Source organism: Pipra filicauda, unplaced genomic scaffold, assembly GCF_003945595.2.
Source record: "Pipra filicauda isolate LSUMZ 115617 unplaced genomic scaffold, ASM394559v2 scaffold212_size3012638_pilon, whole genome shotgun sequence".
NCBI classification, from domain to species: domain Eukaryota; kingdom Metazoa; phylum Chordata; class Aves; order Passeriformes; family Pipridae; genus Pipra; species Pipra filicauda.
In genome coordinates this window covers 2,841,505-2,858,866 of record NW_024104324.1, presented here as the reverse complement: position 1 = coordinate 2,858,866, position 17,362 = coordinate 2,841,505, and the positions used below count along the sequence as shown (strand labels likewise).

The 17,362-nt window shown below is 48.2% G+C and overlaps 1 protein-coding gene across 5 annotated transcripts in view; it reads right to left on the bottom strand.

The window, feature by feature from the left end:
* BCL11B (BAF chromatin remodeling complex subunit BCL11B) overlaps nucleotides 1-14,563 on the bottom strand; it is a 96,594-nt gene extending 82,031 nt beyond the window's left edge. For 2 of the 5 annotated variants that reach the window (XM_039381110.1, XM_039381112.1), the window contains exons 1-2: nucleotides 14,102-14,563; nucleotides 151-519 (exon numbers count right to left, since the gene is read on the bottom strand). In XM_039381110.1, coding sequence (XP_039237044.1) covers nucleotides 151-519; nucleotides 14,102-14,159 — 427 coding nt within the window. In that variant the 5' untranslated portion in view covers nucleotides 14,160-14,563. Of the gene's footprint in view, nucleotides 1-150; nucleotides 520-11,430; nucleotides 11,667-14,101 lie in introns of those variants that run through there. The other 3 variants (XM_027730856.2, XM_027730857.2, XM_039381111.1) reach the window with 2 other exon arrangements.
* Nucleotides 14,564-17,362: the final 2,799 nt, after the last annotated feature.

The window sequence follows — 17,362 nt, the reverse complement described above, 5'->3', positions numbered from 1 at the left end:
GATGGACAGCCCTGCATAGCCATGAGGATTCTCCAGAATGGATGGTTCCTATAAAGACCTGTTACTGAAGTCTGTGTTTCATGGCACTTTCTAGAGGACTCTAGTTAAAAGATTACCTAGGCAGTTGATTGAGTGTAAAACGTGCTGTACCTGCAATGTTCTCCTGCTTGGGGCAAATTCCTTTTGTAGGCGTGAGAAGACGGTCTTCTTCATCGGGTGTGACTTGGATCCCGATTTCCACTGGCTCTGACACTTTCCTGAGCTCGGCGCGAGAGGAGGGGGGAGGGCTGCTCTTATCCATGCTCTTTTCATAGCAGACACCACCAGTGCCATTGCACTGTTTTCTCTTGTGCTCTATAAAAACCAAGATGTCTCCCAGCGGGAAGTTCATCTGACACTGTCCGCAGGTTAACAAGTCGGGGTCTGTCCCGCCTGCAGCGATGCTGATGCCGCTTGGGTCTGCTATTGCCAGGCTCTCATCCTCGTCGGCCAGTGCCGGTTCCACATGGTCAGCCTCTGCTTTGCATGGACAAGGGGAAAGAGGGAGGAAAAGGATGAGGGGAGAAGAGAAAGAGATTGCTTTGAGTGTTCACAGACTCTGGAGGATGCATCACCAGAGGCCCAGCCTTCCCCCACCCCCTGAAGAAGTCAAGCCTGATTAGATCTTTCTTTTATTTTTCAACTTTTCCGCTCTCCCAGAATGATTTCAATATATTTTGCAACCAAGCCTGCCTGAAACAAAATGGAAAGGCTGACCTGGCATAGCTTTCTTGACAGCTCCTTCCCACTGCTGCCAGCACTGCAAGGATATCAGCAAAGAACCATTTTGCAAGCGTTCGAGCCCCGAGTCGTATTCTGAAATAGTTACTCTCTTTTTATCCCACCTTCTCATTCCCACCGCGTCTCCCAGCCATCTGGCCAAGGCCCCATCCAACAAAGCTTATGCACCCAAACCTCTCTTCCTTTTTCAGAGAGAGGGGGAAAGCTTGTATGCTCCAAACTAGCAGAACTAGGATCCCCGTGACATACAAAATTAGTACCACCTTTGCTGTTACAAAGTTACCGGCAAGATAAAATGACCACCCATTAGCACAAATTACAGCAAACTATTTGTAAGAGTAAGGTTAGCGGGATATGGGCACAGGAGCAGTTAAGGGATTTCAAAAGTCTGTACAGTGGGAAAGGGAATGAGGTGCTTATTTAGCATACTGGAATATTGGCTGAGTCTGAAATCTTCCACTTTATTTTTCTGATGTCAAATAACCCTGCCATTGCTATATATGTTAATAAAAGCTTTTCTTGTTTAAATTTTGCCCAGAGACCTGGTGAATTTCATACCTTTACCCCCAAAGACTGGGAAAGAATTTCTGAGTGACCTGCATCAGTTTCTAGGAAATATGCAACTTCTCATTTCACAACTATTAAAAACCACCATGTTTTTAATGGGTATTTATAAGATAATTCTTACATTATAAAATAATTGTGGATCACAATCCATTTCTGAGGCAAAACATGTTTTTTTCTCTTGTTCTACTATGTAACTGCCAAATCATACAAACCTTGGACTTCGCTCAGGCAAAATTTCCACTGACTTTTGCCTAAGGCTGGTTTGACTCTGCAAGGACTATAGGATTTGGGCTGAACAAAACAGAGGAACTAACAGTATGTAAATCAGTGACTGAGACCTCTAATTGAATCAGGGTTAAAGGAATAGGAGGAAAAATGTTCTCTATTAGTCCAAGCGGTTTCCTTATGGATTTCCTGGGGAAAGTAAGTCACACAAATATCTCAAAGAAGTAAGACTGTGATAAACAGATGTTATAATCCAGATCTAGACTCTTCTCCAGTCCTAAAACAAAAGGATTTCTGTCTCACTCTTAAGCAATTGCAAAAAAAAAAAGAAACACATAGGAAAGAGACAAATGGTAGAAGGTGGAACGCATTACCTGGCAACACAAATGGTTGCGCCTTGAAGAAAGGTAGTTAGAAAAAGAATCACTCCATTTTTGCCTTCCAGAATAAATAACTGATCAGCATATCTACCAGTGGTATTACAAGTTGCATCAGAGCTCCCTAACAGCAAAGGGGAGAGCAGCAGCAGCAGCACCAGCGACGGCAGAAAGGGACAGGGACTCAGAGAAGTGCCCATCCTGCTGGAAAAGACGATGGGCACAGGAAGGCTTCTGTTTCCAAACACATTCATTCTGAAAAGCATTAATTACCTTTTTCCCCTTAATCTAAGTTTAAAAGGAGTTTGAAGACAATTCTACGCAATTAATTCACCAATTTATATCATGAAAAGATGCCTCCTTGCCTTAGTGAAAACGTAACCATAACCCTGTGCTGAAAAGGGACCGCTGGGAAGGGAGCGGGTGCCTGCAAACAGCGTGTCACGATGCAAAAGGTAATTATTTAGTGCTGTGGTTCCCTTTAATGATCTAACATTGAGCAATATTGTTTATATTGAAGAGAGCTTGCACCTTTAATTACCAATTACATATACATCATTTTAGACCCAAAAGAAAAGGACTGTGAAAAGGTTCCTTTAGAAACATGCACACTATTTGTAGCCAGAATTCCTATTAAGGGGAAGTAGTGTGTCAAAATATTAAAAAAAAAAACATACAGAGAGGCGCACACAGGCACACAGATACACACACGGGAGATGGGACAAAGAGCTGAAAAAGACAACACGAAAACAGGAACTGAACCAAGGGTCGTAAGAAAAAAAAGTGGCAGAGGAGAAAAATGTTTATTACTAGTTTCACTAACATTCCTGTAAAGGCTTCAGATTAAAGTCTGTGTCTTAAATTACAAAGACTGAATTTTGGTATTTATATATTTTATATATGTAACAAATAAAAAGAAAAGCACAGACCTCAACTTTATTATCTTTTTGATGTGAGGATTTTATTTTTTTTTTTTTTGCCTGCAATTTAAATTGTGCTCTTCAGAAAACGTAGCAAAATTGCTGCATTTGATAAGGGTCCTGACCAGGCATCTGTGGAAACATGAAGGAGGTTTGAACAGCTAAACTGTTACAAATTCTTTCTTTTCAGTTATACATTTCATTTGAATATTAGTTAAATCCACATATGCCTATTCACTTACACTCGCTCACTCTCTTTCCAAGGACTCTGCAATGGCACTTTTTTAAAATAACATCTGGTATTCCTTCATATTTTGGCAGTCGTCACATCACCGAAAATCAGCTTTTCGTTTTCTTGGTACGCTGAGCCCTCATGATCAGTAGTAATTGGGTTTCAAACTATCAAAAGATTTTTTTTTACTCAACTCTATTTCTGATTTGAGCTTAATAAATCATCAAGCATGAGACCAGCTATTCACCCAACAATGCAGAGGCTATATTACATCCCCTTATTCAGGACATGGAAAACAGACATAAAAGAATGAAAAACAAAATACTGAATAGATCTTCAAATGCATTTTATCCATGTCAATTTGCATTTATTTTTTTTTACTTGGAATAAAAAAAAAAAAAAGGCTTCCTATTGACAACTCAATTAAGCCATTAAAAACCTACATTCAAGTAACATTACAGGAGAGATTTAAAACCCACAAAGGAAAAGAGAAAAAAGCCTGCAAGTCCAGCCCATAACGCATCGGGTCATGCCTGGTTAATACAACAGCCAAGATCTTAGGCTGTTTAAGGAGTCCTTTAATACCAAAGGGGCAATTTAGGCCAGTCTCAATCTAAAGTTCTGACTCTACTTGTGTCTGTGGGTTTCAAATGAGTCGCTTCACATTATTTGAATTTAACTCTGTGGTTTTATTGCTGTTGTTGTTGGTAGCTGGGTTTAGAGGGAGGAGGGTGTTTCTTCACAAGTATTTATTTAAAATTAATTTATATTTTTTTTAAGAAGAAGAAATCAAGCCACACAAGAAAAAAAAAAAAAGAGAATGAAAAACACCTCATCTCCCTTACGTGGGAAAAGAGAAAAAAAATGCAAACGAGATATTTCTAGACAGGACTCGTGCCCTGGTTCTTCCAGATGTATTAAGGTGTGCCCAGCATTTTCCCTGAATCCAGAGATTCCTCCGAAGGGGATTGCCTTGGCATTGCCTGCCTATGGAGCACAGTGAGTCGGCAACGGGCAATCTATGGGGACATGAGTGACAATGTTGTTAAATGATGGCTTTATGAAATTAATGCAGTTGGACAATCTAAATCATTTGCTTTACTTAAAAAATCATTACACTTGCTGACTGGACTCCAAGCTCTCTGGCTGCCTACCACACCAAAATGCAGAGGACAAACCCCTTAATTCCATAAAGGCACTGTCACAAAGCCACCAGCACTCCTACTCCAGTGTGGTGACATCATTATAGCATATGTGCCCCATGCAAACAATGTTCTTATGCCCAGTATTAAAGTGAATGCACATGCTAACTACTTTCTGCCTGTCAGTTGTCTCAAAATCATACCCATTAATAGTGGAAAAGACTGTGTTCCTAAAAATCATTCCCAAGGCCTCGAAGGACAGAACTGTGAATGCATGTTCACAGGGTTTGGGTCCAGGCAGCAATCATTTATTTTCTTGCCTTTTTATTGCACCACAGAGTGTGGGTAAGAAGGGCTCTAAAGTTGCCAATCTATTCTCCTTATTTTTCCTGTCCTGCAGTATCAAAAGGAGGCAGAGCAAAGGGGAAGAGGGAACATTCTGGTGTTGGGCCAAAGCGTTGCATGTGAAAAACCTGCCCTCCGTGGCTGGTTTCTGCACAAATCAATAACAGGGTGGTGAAGGTGAGCGCTGCCAGTGCCTTCACCACAGAGGTGCTGCTGTATGCCCTTCCTGCCCTACCACAACCACTGCCCAACCTTATACCCATCTGGGGGACAAAGCACAGGCTACCCCAGGGGCCACCCTTCTCTGGGACAAGCTGAGGTTGCCCAGGGTCCACCATGGGGACACAGCTCCTTGTGCCCAGACACAGGAAGCTGCCCACCAGTGTGCTGCAGTGCATCAAGTGCACTGTTCTCCTCACACAGTCACTGCTGCCTTGGAGGCACAGCCAGGGAGAGCTCAGCCTAGCTGGGGAGCGAGCACAAAGAACTGACTTGCTCTTCAGGGTGTTGGCCCAAAGCAGGCCTGAAAATGATGTCCCTTCAATCAACACCCACATGTCACATTTACTGTAGCATCAACATGCTTAACGGAAATAGCTCGAATCACACGCTCTCTGGCTGGGTTATCACCGAGATCGGTGTCAGGATCCTTGCTGCACAAAGACTAACACTGCTCAAAGTGGATGACATGGCTCCTTGCCGTCGAAGTTTATCAATAACCTGCTTCCCAGAGCCTTCCAGCAGCTCCTGCAGCTGCAAGGTGCAGAGGCAGAGTTGAGATTATGCCTACATATTGCCTCAGCATCACACTCAGCGACACTAGGCACAGCTTATCTGACACCAATTTTTAATTTTTCAGAGGACTGCAAAATAATTGTTAGTAGTATATTATTTTATTTTATTTTTTTCCTAAATAAAAATCTGAGGCTGAGTTGGCCAAAAGAGGCAACTTGATGGAGAAGCCCCGGAAACACAGGGGACCGCACTCTTCCTCACTTTCCCAGCGACTCTCCGGCATGTGCAAAGTGCACAAAGGCAGAGCTGGAGCACCGGCGAGCGAGTCTATGCCACACCGTGCGTGCGTGGCCCCGGTGCAGCCGCTGAGCCGCCACCGTCCAGTCCCCCACGGCCGAGCGGTCATCCCCCACCACGTGCTGGACGGGCGGCAGCACAGCGCGGCAGGTGTCGGTGGCCCCGCCGCAGGCAGGATGGAGCCTGCCGCCCCCGCTGGGCACCCACAGCAAGGGGACAAGGACACGGCGGTGCAGGGAGGGTGGGGGGGAAATGACCGGTTCACTCCAATGCTTCAGCACCTGCACAGCGCGGAGAGCTGGAGGACTATTCCTGCGATATTGGTACCTCGGACACCTTTAGCAGAAGTACACCGAATCTTTCAGAAAGCAATTTAACCCTCTGTACACACCTGAGGCAGAACAAGTCAAGCACTGCCACAAAGAGCCATCAGGATTTAGGGAAAAGAAGGAGGAAAATGACACAATAACCACGCTGTTCTCAAACAGGACAAAAGACACGAATATCCAAGAATCTGCACGAACATCCAACACTTGTCAGATGTTATTTCTTCAGAAACTACGCAGTGTTACAGAAGGGAGTGCTGTGTCTCCTCTTAAGTAAACTATATGTTCATAAAAAAATATTTACGGTTTTTGAGAGCAGAAAATGTATAGACTATAGACTGCAGAAGCTGTAAATCTCTGAAGATAAAATGGGATGTGATGATGTGATATAAAAGCATTCTTTGTTCCCCAGTGAATACATTTGTTTTATTTAAAACTAAACGACAAGCAAGGAGAAAAAGGAGCTCTTGGTGCCACAAAAGGAGAAGGAGCGGTATTTGGGTACAGGCTTTCAACTGGCATAGAAAAAGATATTAGAAGCAGAGATTCTTACCCAAGGATTTAAAAGGCACGATCAAAATTAAGTAATTAGTTCTGAACATGTATTAAACATACAAAAGCTCTGTTCCCTTCTTAAATATCAGGCTCAAAAGAAACTGCGTTATACAATTGTGTACGGCACACTGTTGCTCATACACACTTTTCTTAAGTCTTTTTTTTTTTTTGCTTTCATTGAAGTATATTCATTATAACATTCAGCTAATTTATGGCTTCTTCCAGTGGCTTAGTAAAAGGGGTCATAAAAAAGTTAAGTAAACCAGTGTGTTTTTTTCCTCTCCCTTAACTTTGGATTCCTTTTTTGTACTGTGCTGTTTAGTGCTTAGTCTTTGGAAAGTACCTTGGGCATATCCAGCACACACACAAATTATCAGCAGCTCCAGGAAAAAAACAAAACAGAATTTCTTGCACTGAGGCAACTACACAAAAGACTTGCATATGTCAAAAACACAGAACTAAGTCCCTGTGAATGCTGCACCATTAATCAAATCCCCGATCTGGTGTCACTTTTGCCAGTAAAATGATTATATTCTTCTAACCCCCTTCTACTGGCGCGTGCCTGCAACGCATGAAGTGTGTCCCTCTACTTTAATTTGTTTTCAAATAGCCTGCTTTAGGCATTTTTTATATATCCTTTGGAGAAAAAAAAAAGAAAAAAAAAGAAAAAAAAAAAACCTGCTACTTAAAGCTCCAGCAAGGGTCTACAGTACCAAGCAAGTAACATCTCTTTGGGAAGGAGGGCAGACAACGAACAAATTTAACTGATGTTCAGGAGCCGAACACACAACTGCTTCTGAGGCTGTAACTGTGGATGCCGAGGAATGGTGTGCAGCTTGCCCATGTACATTTTAAGAAAGTAAATAACCACCACAGAGGAAGGTGTTGTAGTAAAAGCAGCTGAATGAATCATGCATTTATCAATGCATGCAGCTATTGATGCCTTTTCCCTCCCTCATTAAGAGGATACATATATATAAAGCCATCTACAGCCAATGCTCGTGCTTCATCAAGTGGTTTTTTGTAGTAACACTAACTTTAAAGCTTGTGGGTAATCCTTGGCCCCCCTTTATTTTTCCACATGCTTTCTCTGGATGCTACCGAGGGGAGACCAAATTCAATTTACAACTGCACCTCAACCCTGGAGAAACCAAACAGCAAATGAAGAGTAGGAAATGCTCTAGCAAGGAGGTGGAGAGCCATTTTGGGGTAGTAGGTCTCTGCAGGAAGAATTTTCCACCAGGCTTTGACCTGGGGGAGTGGGAAGGGTGGGAGGCAGAGGAGGGAACAAGAGGAAGGGGAGCGTGTGTGCGTGTGCACTTGGTGGGCAGAGGTGACCGGGAGGAGGAAAGAGGGAATAGCTGTTTCTCTTGATAAAAGTTAACAGTCATGGAATGAAAGGAAAGCTACAGTGAGTGAAGTCTGAGGTTTTGGGAGGGGAAAAGGGAAGGTTTTCCCCATGGCTGTGCAATGCTAGCATCAGCAGTGGCCCAGGCACTGTACGCTTCAGCTTACCGGTCTGTCAAATGAGCTGGCTGCTGTCTATATGCTTCCAACTAGCTCAATTCAAACATTAAATGAAGTAGAGAAATCATCAGATAAATTGCTGGTCTTCTCTACCCAAGAGTGAAAGGTTCTTGTACAGCTGATGACAGCCCTGATCCTTTGTCTGACCTAATTTATTTCTCTTGAAGGTTAGAATAAAGCACGCTTTCCTGTCACAGGATAACCTAACCTGCATCCGCATATTGCACCCAAAAAATAAGAAGACGCTTCTGCTATGTTAACAGTGCCATAACTTGATGGACTTCTCAGGATGGGTGAAATAGACATCCACTGACCAAAGCTTCCCCTGTGTACGCCACTAAATTATACATTTGGGCAAGAAAGAGTCCCGCTAAAGTCCGTCCACAACGCACAAGCCGACTGCAGCAGAGAACAGCACAAGCCTGTTGGAGAAGCACACAGCACAAGCCCTGTGAGCTGTTCAGCAGCAACTTCTACATGACAGATGTGATTTTGTGTTTATTTCTCTAGGAAAAAAAAGAAAGCTTATTTTCATTTGCAGGAACTGCAGATTTTTTGCTCTAAGGACCTGAGGATCAAAGTATGGTTAAACTCTCTCATATCAAATCCTCTCGGCAGGGGTACATGTGGCTTTCTGACATGTAATCGACCCTGATTTCTGTTCGCGTGTGTCTGCTCTATTGCTGCACACACCTTCTTCTAGAGCTCCAGCTTCCTCACTCTGTGTTTTCACATCCACTGGAGCAAACATATGGATCTCTGTGGGTTCCCCCCGCTCCCCGCCACCCAGAGGCTCACTCGTATACAGGTACCATTAACCCGATCACTATCCGACAACAACAAATGGAGAATTTAAACATTGTCTGTTGACAATAAAAAGCACCGTTAAAAACTAATTTTAATTAAAAACTCCTGTCCACCCGGGTCAATTAATCAGCCGCGATTTAGCTAAAACTAGATTCGTCTCGCTGTCAGCCCTTCTCGGCTAGCTCTGTATAGATCTTCACATGGAAATCAATACTACAACTTTACGCTGAGCACATTTTGCAGCACAGTGAGCGCCGGGCGCGGCGGTGCGGGCTCCGGCGGCGCATCCCGCGCGTCCCGCGGCGGGGCCGGCGCGGCCATCGCACGGGCTGGGAGCTCCCCCTAGTCGCCAACCCCCGCCACTGGCGGACGGAGCACACGGCAGGCTCCCAACAGCCAGCGAAGTTTATTTTGGAAAGTATTTTGCATCAACAAACAACGCAGAGTGCAAAGAGATCCAGGTAGAAATTGTGGAAGAGGAGCTAATATCGTGTGCGAGGCATTTTTGAAGCGGAGAGATCTGCTCGCGGCAAGCTCAGCCCTAGGAAGAGCCGCTGAAGTCAACCAGAGTCCTTAACCGATATCAATAATTTGTACTACTTCTACAAGCGCACACTCCACTAAGTCATAACTACTGACACATATGCCACAAGATAACCCTTTGTTCTGCAGAAAAACATACACTTTGCACAAGACAAGGGCTCCCACCATTCCTGTTAAAGGCAGCCAGGTAGTAAAATTTTGAAGAGTTTTATTTCTCAGTATTTAAATAAGCCTGACAAAATATGCTCTGCATCTGCCGGCCAGCAAAAAAATGCAAAATGGTTTCTCACCCACTGTACGTCTATTTAAGCCACTGAACACATCAACTAAAAAGGACAGAACCACTTAGATCCACAATCTAGTTACTCTGCACCAGTTCTAAGAAATATTTTAAAATATGAGAAACTATGAAAATGTACCAGTAGTGTTTTTATTTATCTGGTAAGTCCAATACAAATATATTCAAATGAAAGGCAACCTGGAAGTCGACAGTACACAACCTTTATTTTTTTTTCCTGTCCTATTTAAAGCAAACACATGTCTTTTAAAAGCACAATAAGTTTTTCTGTGCACAACTATGCACGTACTATAAAAAAGTCAGCCATCCTTAAATAATAGTAATTTCCTCCTTAATTCTTCAGTCACAGCATACATTCTTTGTATTAGAGTTGATTACATTGGTGTGGGTTTTCTTCTGCAGGGAATGTGCGTTAATTGCACTAAATCTAAATGCATTTTAAGAGAAGCTCCTTGAAGCAATTTGCAAAACTTTGACATGCAAAAAATCGTAGGGGTTTTTGTTATTATTTTTAATGACTACGTACACATACAAAGTGATACAGGAAATTATTGCTCTTCCTAGGAAACCTGTTGACCAGGTACTGAAGAGCTGCCTTGGGAAACCTGGTTCTCTACCTGGAATTGTATGATTCTACTGTATCTTTCCTTCACAATCTTTGCTGCTGTTCTGCAGAAATGTTCTTGCTTTGCCGCCTCCTGCAAAACTGCTACCAGTAAGCTTTTCACATGCTCTTGCCTTTCATATTTCCTTCAAATGAAAAATGCAGGGCTAGTTTGAAAACAGATTTCTTGAGTTTAAAAGGGAATATCTTAAGCTGGAAAATCACCAATTTGAATCAAACCAAAATAACGTTTCTTTGCACAGAGCAGCTCAACACCTCAACCTCCTCTTCTCTACATAATCAGTTCTTTTGTATTGTCATTCTTTTGCATTTAAGTGAGCTTGGCTACCAAGTTTCCTCTGTCCACTACCAGTGAAGAAAGGTTCAGAGCTGCACTTTTCTCTCCATGTGTTTCTCCTCCTTTTTCGTCCTGCACATACATCCACTACAACGCTGCCTGGGTGAGCCTGGCAAGGACAGGCAGGCCACTCCGTTTTGCAGTCTTAAAGACCACTGTTCTAATGAGATGCTGCAACTCTGGAGCACAACTATACTGCAGTTTCTCTGCTTTTTGAGTTTGTTTGTCTTACACTAAGAATCTAAACGTTTCTTCAAACACAAAGTGCATGAAACCAAATAAACTCCAGCTGAGCAATGTCAGAAAACCCTTCTCTCTCTCTCTCTCTCTCCGCTCATCTCTCTCCCCATCTCTCTTTCCTTGCCTGGCACAGACCTCCAGTCCATCCTGAAATGCAACTCTCCTGAAAGACGCCAAAAAGGGAGAGAGGGAGAAAAAAGCCCAAGCTAAACACAACAGAAATTAAAGATTTCTGAAACCTGTATCAGTTCATCCCAGCTTTGGGGGCTTGACTTGGCATTGACTTTATTTTGGTTTAAGTGTTTTGGTTTCCCATTCTGTTGCCCGCTACTTTCCAAACTCCCCTTTAGAGAGGACACTGCCTGGCTGCTTTTCCCCCATGAATGACACTTCCCGAGGAGTGCAGAGCCTGCAACCCCCTCTCCTTCAAGCCTGCAGCTGAGGCTCAGACCCATGCGCTGAAATGCCTGCGCTCCTGCTCCCCCAGCCCCAACTCCAGCCCGTCGCAGCCTCCCACCACCCCCGCCTCCCACCACCTCCTCCCCTGGATACCTTCATTTTTTTCTGCCACTGTTCAGTATTCAGCCTGATTTCTCCGCCAGCTTCCTCAGGATGGAGATATAGATAAATACAAGAGGGGAGGGAGGGAAGCTCGTACCGCTCTGCTCTCCATTCCTCCCCCAGCCTTCCCGCTAAACCCATTGTACACGCAGCTCCTCGACACCTTCGAATGCTGTCCTGCCTCATTATTTACCTTCAAGTAAAGCGATCAGAAAAGGCGATCAAATTGAAATAACAAACCTACCTGGCTCTCTTCTCCACCCCACCTCCCCCCCCACACACACACACCCAGCAGCAACAGCAGGGAGAAAAGAAATGTTTCACCCCTTGAAACAAATTCAGACGTGTGCAACAAAACAGATTTTCCGCACACCCCCTTTCAACACCCCACATCTCCTCACGAGTGAGGAAGAAAACAAGTCAGAGAAACTGCACAGGGCGATTTAGGGGGCTGTTGATGCTATCTTTTTTAAAAAGAAAATTAAAAAACAAAAAGGGAAAAAAAAATAAGAAGCCACCAACAAAAAGGGTAACACATTTTCCAGACTGGATGGTTAAAATCAAAAATGCAATTAACGAAGGGGAGGGCGTTGAGGAAGGGGGAAATCCACCTTTTATGGTGATGCAAATCTGGCTCCAAAATAACAATGAATAAAGAAAAAGAAAAAAAAAAAAAACCAAAACCCAGAAAAAGCTGAATACCAGATGCATTTTCATCAAGGTTCTACCAGCTGATGGGCTGGGAGGCGGGGGGGAGGATAGTTTTTAAAAAATAAAGACGCACACAAAAAAAAAAGAAATTATATATGTATATATATTTAAAAAAAAAAAAAAAAGAAGAAGAAGAAGGAAATACAGAAACAGCGAAAGAAATTAAAATTTCGGAACTCAAACCGTCCCCTGACAACCCTGTGCTACGAAAAAAAATCCCACAGGAGGTGGAAAAATTATATACACATATATATCTCGATTCCCAAGGAAATCTTACAAACAGAAATTTATCACCGATAACAAAGAAAAAGAGGAGCTTGCAAGCACCAAATGCTCCTGGCAGATGGCTCCTATTCTTGGCTTTCAGGGGAGGGGAGAGAAGCCGGGGGAATATTTTATTTATTTATTTAAATTTTTTAAAATCTCAACATAAATATTCGGATCCGCCGCGGCTCAGGCTCAGCCCCGGGCTGGCTCAGTACGAGCCGCCGCCCCCCGCAGCACAGCAACTTGCGGACTCGTCTTGCGGGGCGCGGGGGGGGATTTGGGGGGTGGTCCGGCCGAGCTTCTCGGCGGAGAGCTGGGCCACGGCGCGCCGGGCATTCATTTTCTTACCACCCCCATCCCAGACTGGTCCTGTGCTATAGGAGGGAAAAGGGGACCCGCCTGACCTCCCCCTTCCCCGTGGTCCGGTGGCGTCGGAGCAGCAGGGAGCGCTGGGGGCCCCGCGCCCCGGGATGCGCCCCCACATATTCCCTCCCCCCCTTCGCGGCACAAGCCCCGCGGGGACAGGAGCGGTGGAGCGGGGCGCCCGCGCGGGGACCTGCCCCCTACTCTGCCTGCAGGCGCTCGCCCCTCTCCCGGAGCTTTAGGGGTGGGAACGTGGAGGAGGGGGATGCTGGAGCTACGGGATGTGTGTGGGGGGAGCGCCTCCTTCCCTCCCCCCCCGCATTATTTTTTCCTTTCCTATTTTTCTTTGAGGGGGTGGGGGGGGTGGGGGGGGGGCATATATGTGTATTTTCATTGGAGCTTCAGCAAAGTGCAGCCTCCGCTCCTGCCCCGCAGCCCAGCCGGTGCCACTGTACGGCCCGCATTTCGTGCACTCCATCCCCGTCCCCCACCTCGGCTTTCCTCGAGCCCCCCCGTCACCGACAGACACCCCCGCCCGCACGTCGGCAGCCCCTGCCCTGCCTCTAGCCCCGGCCGAGCTGGTTCTGCTTTCCCCCGCGCTTCGGAGGAGAGTTCTCTTCCCCCGCCGGCGATGCACCTGGGGCAGGCAGGGCGCAGCTGCCCATCTACCTGCCCCGCGCCCGAGCGCCGGGAGCTCGGCCCCGCCACCGGCACACCGCCTCCATGTGCTTCCCTCTAAGTTGCCCCGGCCGCTGCGCTTCTCCCCCGCCACTGCCCACCTTGATCCGCCCCCCCCCCCCTCCGCGGCCAGGCTGTCACGCTGAGGCAAGGCGCTCGGCCAACTTTTCCCACCGCTCCGTGCTGCCCCCGGAGCAAGGAACGAGGAACGGGGCCGTGGGCGAGCCGCTGAGCCCCGGTGGGTCGGCCCAGCCCGGCCCGGAGCAGCGCGCCCCGCTCCACCGCCCCCCGCACACGCACCCGCTCCCCGGGAGAGCCCCGCGTCCCCCACACCGCGCTCTCCCCGCCGGCATCTCCTTCCCCGCTCCACGCCGCCTGCCCTCCCGCCTGCCTGCCTGCCTCACCTCCGCACCGCTGCAAAAACGCACAGCAAACTTCGGGCTTCTCCCCCCCTCCACCCCCAGCCCATCCCCCCCAGCCACACACCCCCCTCCCCTCTTTAATTCCCTTCTCCTCTCCCTCTCTCTGAAGTCATTTACCAGCTTTGGTTGCTCATGGAGTTTCCCCCCCCCCTACCGCTTCCTCCCCTTCCCTAATTTTGCTTCTCGATTTCGGCTCCGTCTGGTTCCAAGTTCAAACTTACGTGTGATAATCTCTCTTTGTGACAAGTGCTGCGGGTTTCCCTGCTTGCGACGGGACATTGCCCTGGCATTTACACTGGCATCGCCTGGAGAGCTTCACTGGTTTGGGGAGATGTGTCGGGGGGCCGATCCTCCTCTTTTTTTTTTCCTCCTTATTCTTCTTCTTCTTTATCAAGTTCTTCTTAAAAAAAAAAAAATCAAAAACAAAACAAAAAAAGCCTCCTTTTTGTTGCTGCTGTGGTGCACTGGATGGGATTCCCTCTCAATTAAAAATCATCATCATCATCAGGAAAAGCTCTTTCTCGCTCTTTTTTCTCTCTTTCACACACTCTGTCCTTTCTCCACTGCTTCTGCCACTTGGACTTCCAGATCTCTTCTTGAACTTAGGAGGATATGCACCGCCAGTGACACTTTTCTCTTTCCCTCTTTCCAGAGTGCTTGGCAAATTGGCAAGTGCGCTTTTCCACCAGGAGGGTTAAAAAAAAAAAAAAAAAAAAAAAAAAAGAAAAGAAAAAAAAAGCAGTAATAAAAAAAAAAAAAAAAAAAAAAAAAGAAGAAGAAAAAGTACTAGAATTGGGATAGCCCACACACAAAAAAAAAATTGCCAAAAAAAAATGTTTTTCAGAGATTGACCCTTGCTGGGTAGATATATAGAGAGAATTTTTTTGAAAAGGGGTAGCCGAAACTGTGTCTCCTCTTTCCCAGTTCAAGTGGCACTGCTTTGCCCTGGTGCTTTTGGATTGCCAGTGCTCCTGCACCACTTTGCACTCTTCCCCCCTCGCCTGGCACTGGGACTGGAAGGAAGGAAGCCCCCAGTGCAGCTGGGCTGGTGCTGGCTATTACTATTATATATTGCAATGTGAAGATGGCGGAGTCCTGGTTCTCTGGGAGCGCTCTGTCTCTCTATGGCTGGGGCTGCCTCTGTACAATGGGATAAAATTCAAGTTCAAGTGCGGACGTGACGTTTAATCTGCACTAGAGACAAAAAGACCCAGAGAGTAGGAGCACTGGGGGCGACTAGCGGTGGCTTTTTAACATTGTACCCTGCAAGAGAACAAGAAACGCCACTCGCACACACCGCACACACCGCACACGCACACACACCGCACACACACCAACTACGGCACACGCAGGGCTCGCCGCCGCTTCGGGCTTTGTGCAGCGCCGCTTTCAGTGCGCGGAGTGCCCGCGGCTAGGAAAAGAGCGCGGGGAAGGAACAAATCTGCATCCTCACGCACGGCCAAACTTCCCCGAGCCCGGCGCCGGCCGCAGCGGGGGCGGCTCGGGCGGGGGCAGCCGCCGGGGTTCGCGGAGGGCGCAGGCGGGGGGCGGCGGCGCTGCCGCCGGTGCCGGTGCCGCCGCCTCGCCGTTACCCATCGCGGCCGCCGCTCTCCGCCGCCCGGGCTCGGCTCCGGATCGTGCTCCCGCCGTCCCCGTGCCCAGGGAGTGGAGGCTCCCCAGGGGTCGCGGGCTGCTTTTCCTTCCCTCCAGGCGCCGCCGCAGCTCTTCGGCGGCGAGCGCGTTTCCCCTGCATTTCTTTCGAACACTTTTACAACAACACGAATATCTGTGTGGGTTGGGGAGAGGGATTTTTTCCCCCTCCTCTCTCCCTACCCGAAACGCGATGGTAGCGGGACACGCGCGCACACCCGATCCGCACACGCACACACGCTCCGACCTTCTTCTCCCACCCCCCTACCCCCCTTCCCTTAAAATCCTGGCAGAGAGTATTTTTTCTCAGAGGAATTAAGTCTCAGCCACGAATGGAGAGACGCCGAGTTACCAGGAACCGCATCCCAGTGCACTTGTCCTCCTATTTCACACGCAGGTAAATGCCCACAACTGCGTGCGCTTCTAACTTGGAAGATTCTTGTAAACCAACTTTTTCCCCTGTATCTCGGCTCTCCCAGCCCATCTCCTGCGATTGTTTCTCTCTCTCCCCCCTCCTCCTCCTCTCCCGACAAGTAAATAGTTCGGTGCATAACAGCTTTTCAGCATCAGATCTGGCCAGGGCGAGGGGAAGGGGGAGAGGAGAGGCCTGCGGGCTCGGAGGCAGATGGAGCAGAAACCCAAGAAACCACCCTGTACCCGGAGCCCGCTTGGAGAGCCGCGCTGCACTCGTGTCATTTACTTTCCACGTTAAATGAGTATATATATATATATATATATATAATCGCATGAGAGCCTTGAGGAGACCAGAATTCATCTCATTGCCCTTAATCAGCTTTGAGAAAAATTTGGCTAAACAGCATCGCTCTCGCCTCCTCCGGCAAATCTGCCTCACCCTCCCCACGCCCGCCCGCCCGCTCACAGCCCGTGTTCCGGCGCTGCCAGACCCCGGTCCCCCTGAGCCCGGCCCGGGAGGCGCCCAGGGCAGCCGAGACCCCCGGCCCCGGCCGGGTGGTGGGCGCCGGGCCAGCCTGGCACTGCCCTGAGCTGCCGGGGCTCGGCCCTCCGCCTCTGCCAGCGCTCGGCAAACACGTACAGGACCTTTAGCGGCGCTTAATCTGCGGCGATTGTTCGCCGTGTGTGTTTGGTTTGCTCTGCGCGGTCCTGCAAAGGAAAATGACCGTGGTGATGGCAGGGCCCCCCCACGCTTGATGGGGAGGGACGGGGCCCCGAGGGGGAGCCCCCCTGTTCCAAGCCAGGGGAAAGGATGCGGCAGCCTCACGCGGGGGATAAGGGAAGAAGGGAAGGCGCTCCCCTGGCCGGCCTCCGCGCCCACGGTGAAGGGGCCCGGGCGGATCGGCGGGGATAGGGTTGCCCGCACTGCTGTCCCCGCTTTGATCCCACTCTGCTCCCGGCTGGGGAGGCCGAGAGGCTTTGTGTGGCTGTGCTGCCGTGCTCGGCGCGGCCCGTCCCCAGGCCACGGGCACGGGGGTGTTGTGGGGGGCAAAGTCCGGCCGCCGGCGGCCCCGGCCCTTCTTCGGAGAGCTGCAGGAAGCTGCACCCCTTCGGAGCACGGCTTATCGGGAAGTTACTGGGCATCATCTGTTGATTAACTAGTGTCTTCCAGTGGGCATCGAGAGCGAGAGATAAGGGCCGGCAATGATTGACCGGGAGGACGCTCCGGCTGCTCGGGGCGGCGGGGCCGCCACAGCCCCCTCCCGCCCCTCCAGCTGCGGGCAGGGCTTCGGGGGTTGAGCCCCCAGCCAGCCTCCTCCTCCGAAAATACATCCCAATAGAGGAAAAAAAAAATTCCAAAGTGATTTCTCAGTCTTCTCTTTCCTCCCCTGTCTGGCACTTGTGATCATTAGCACTGA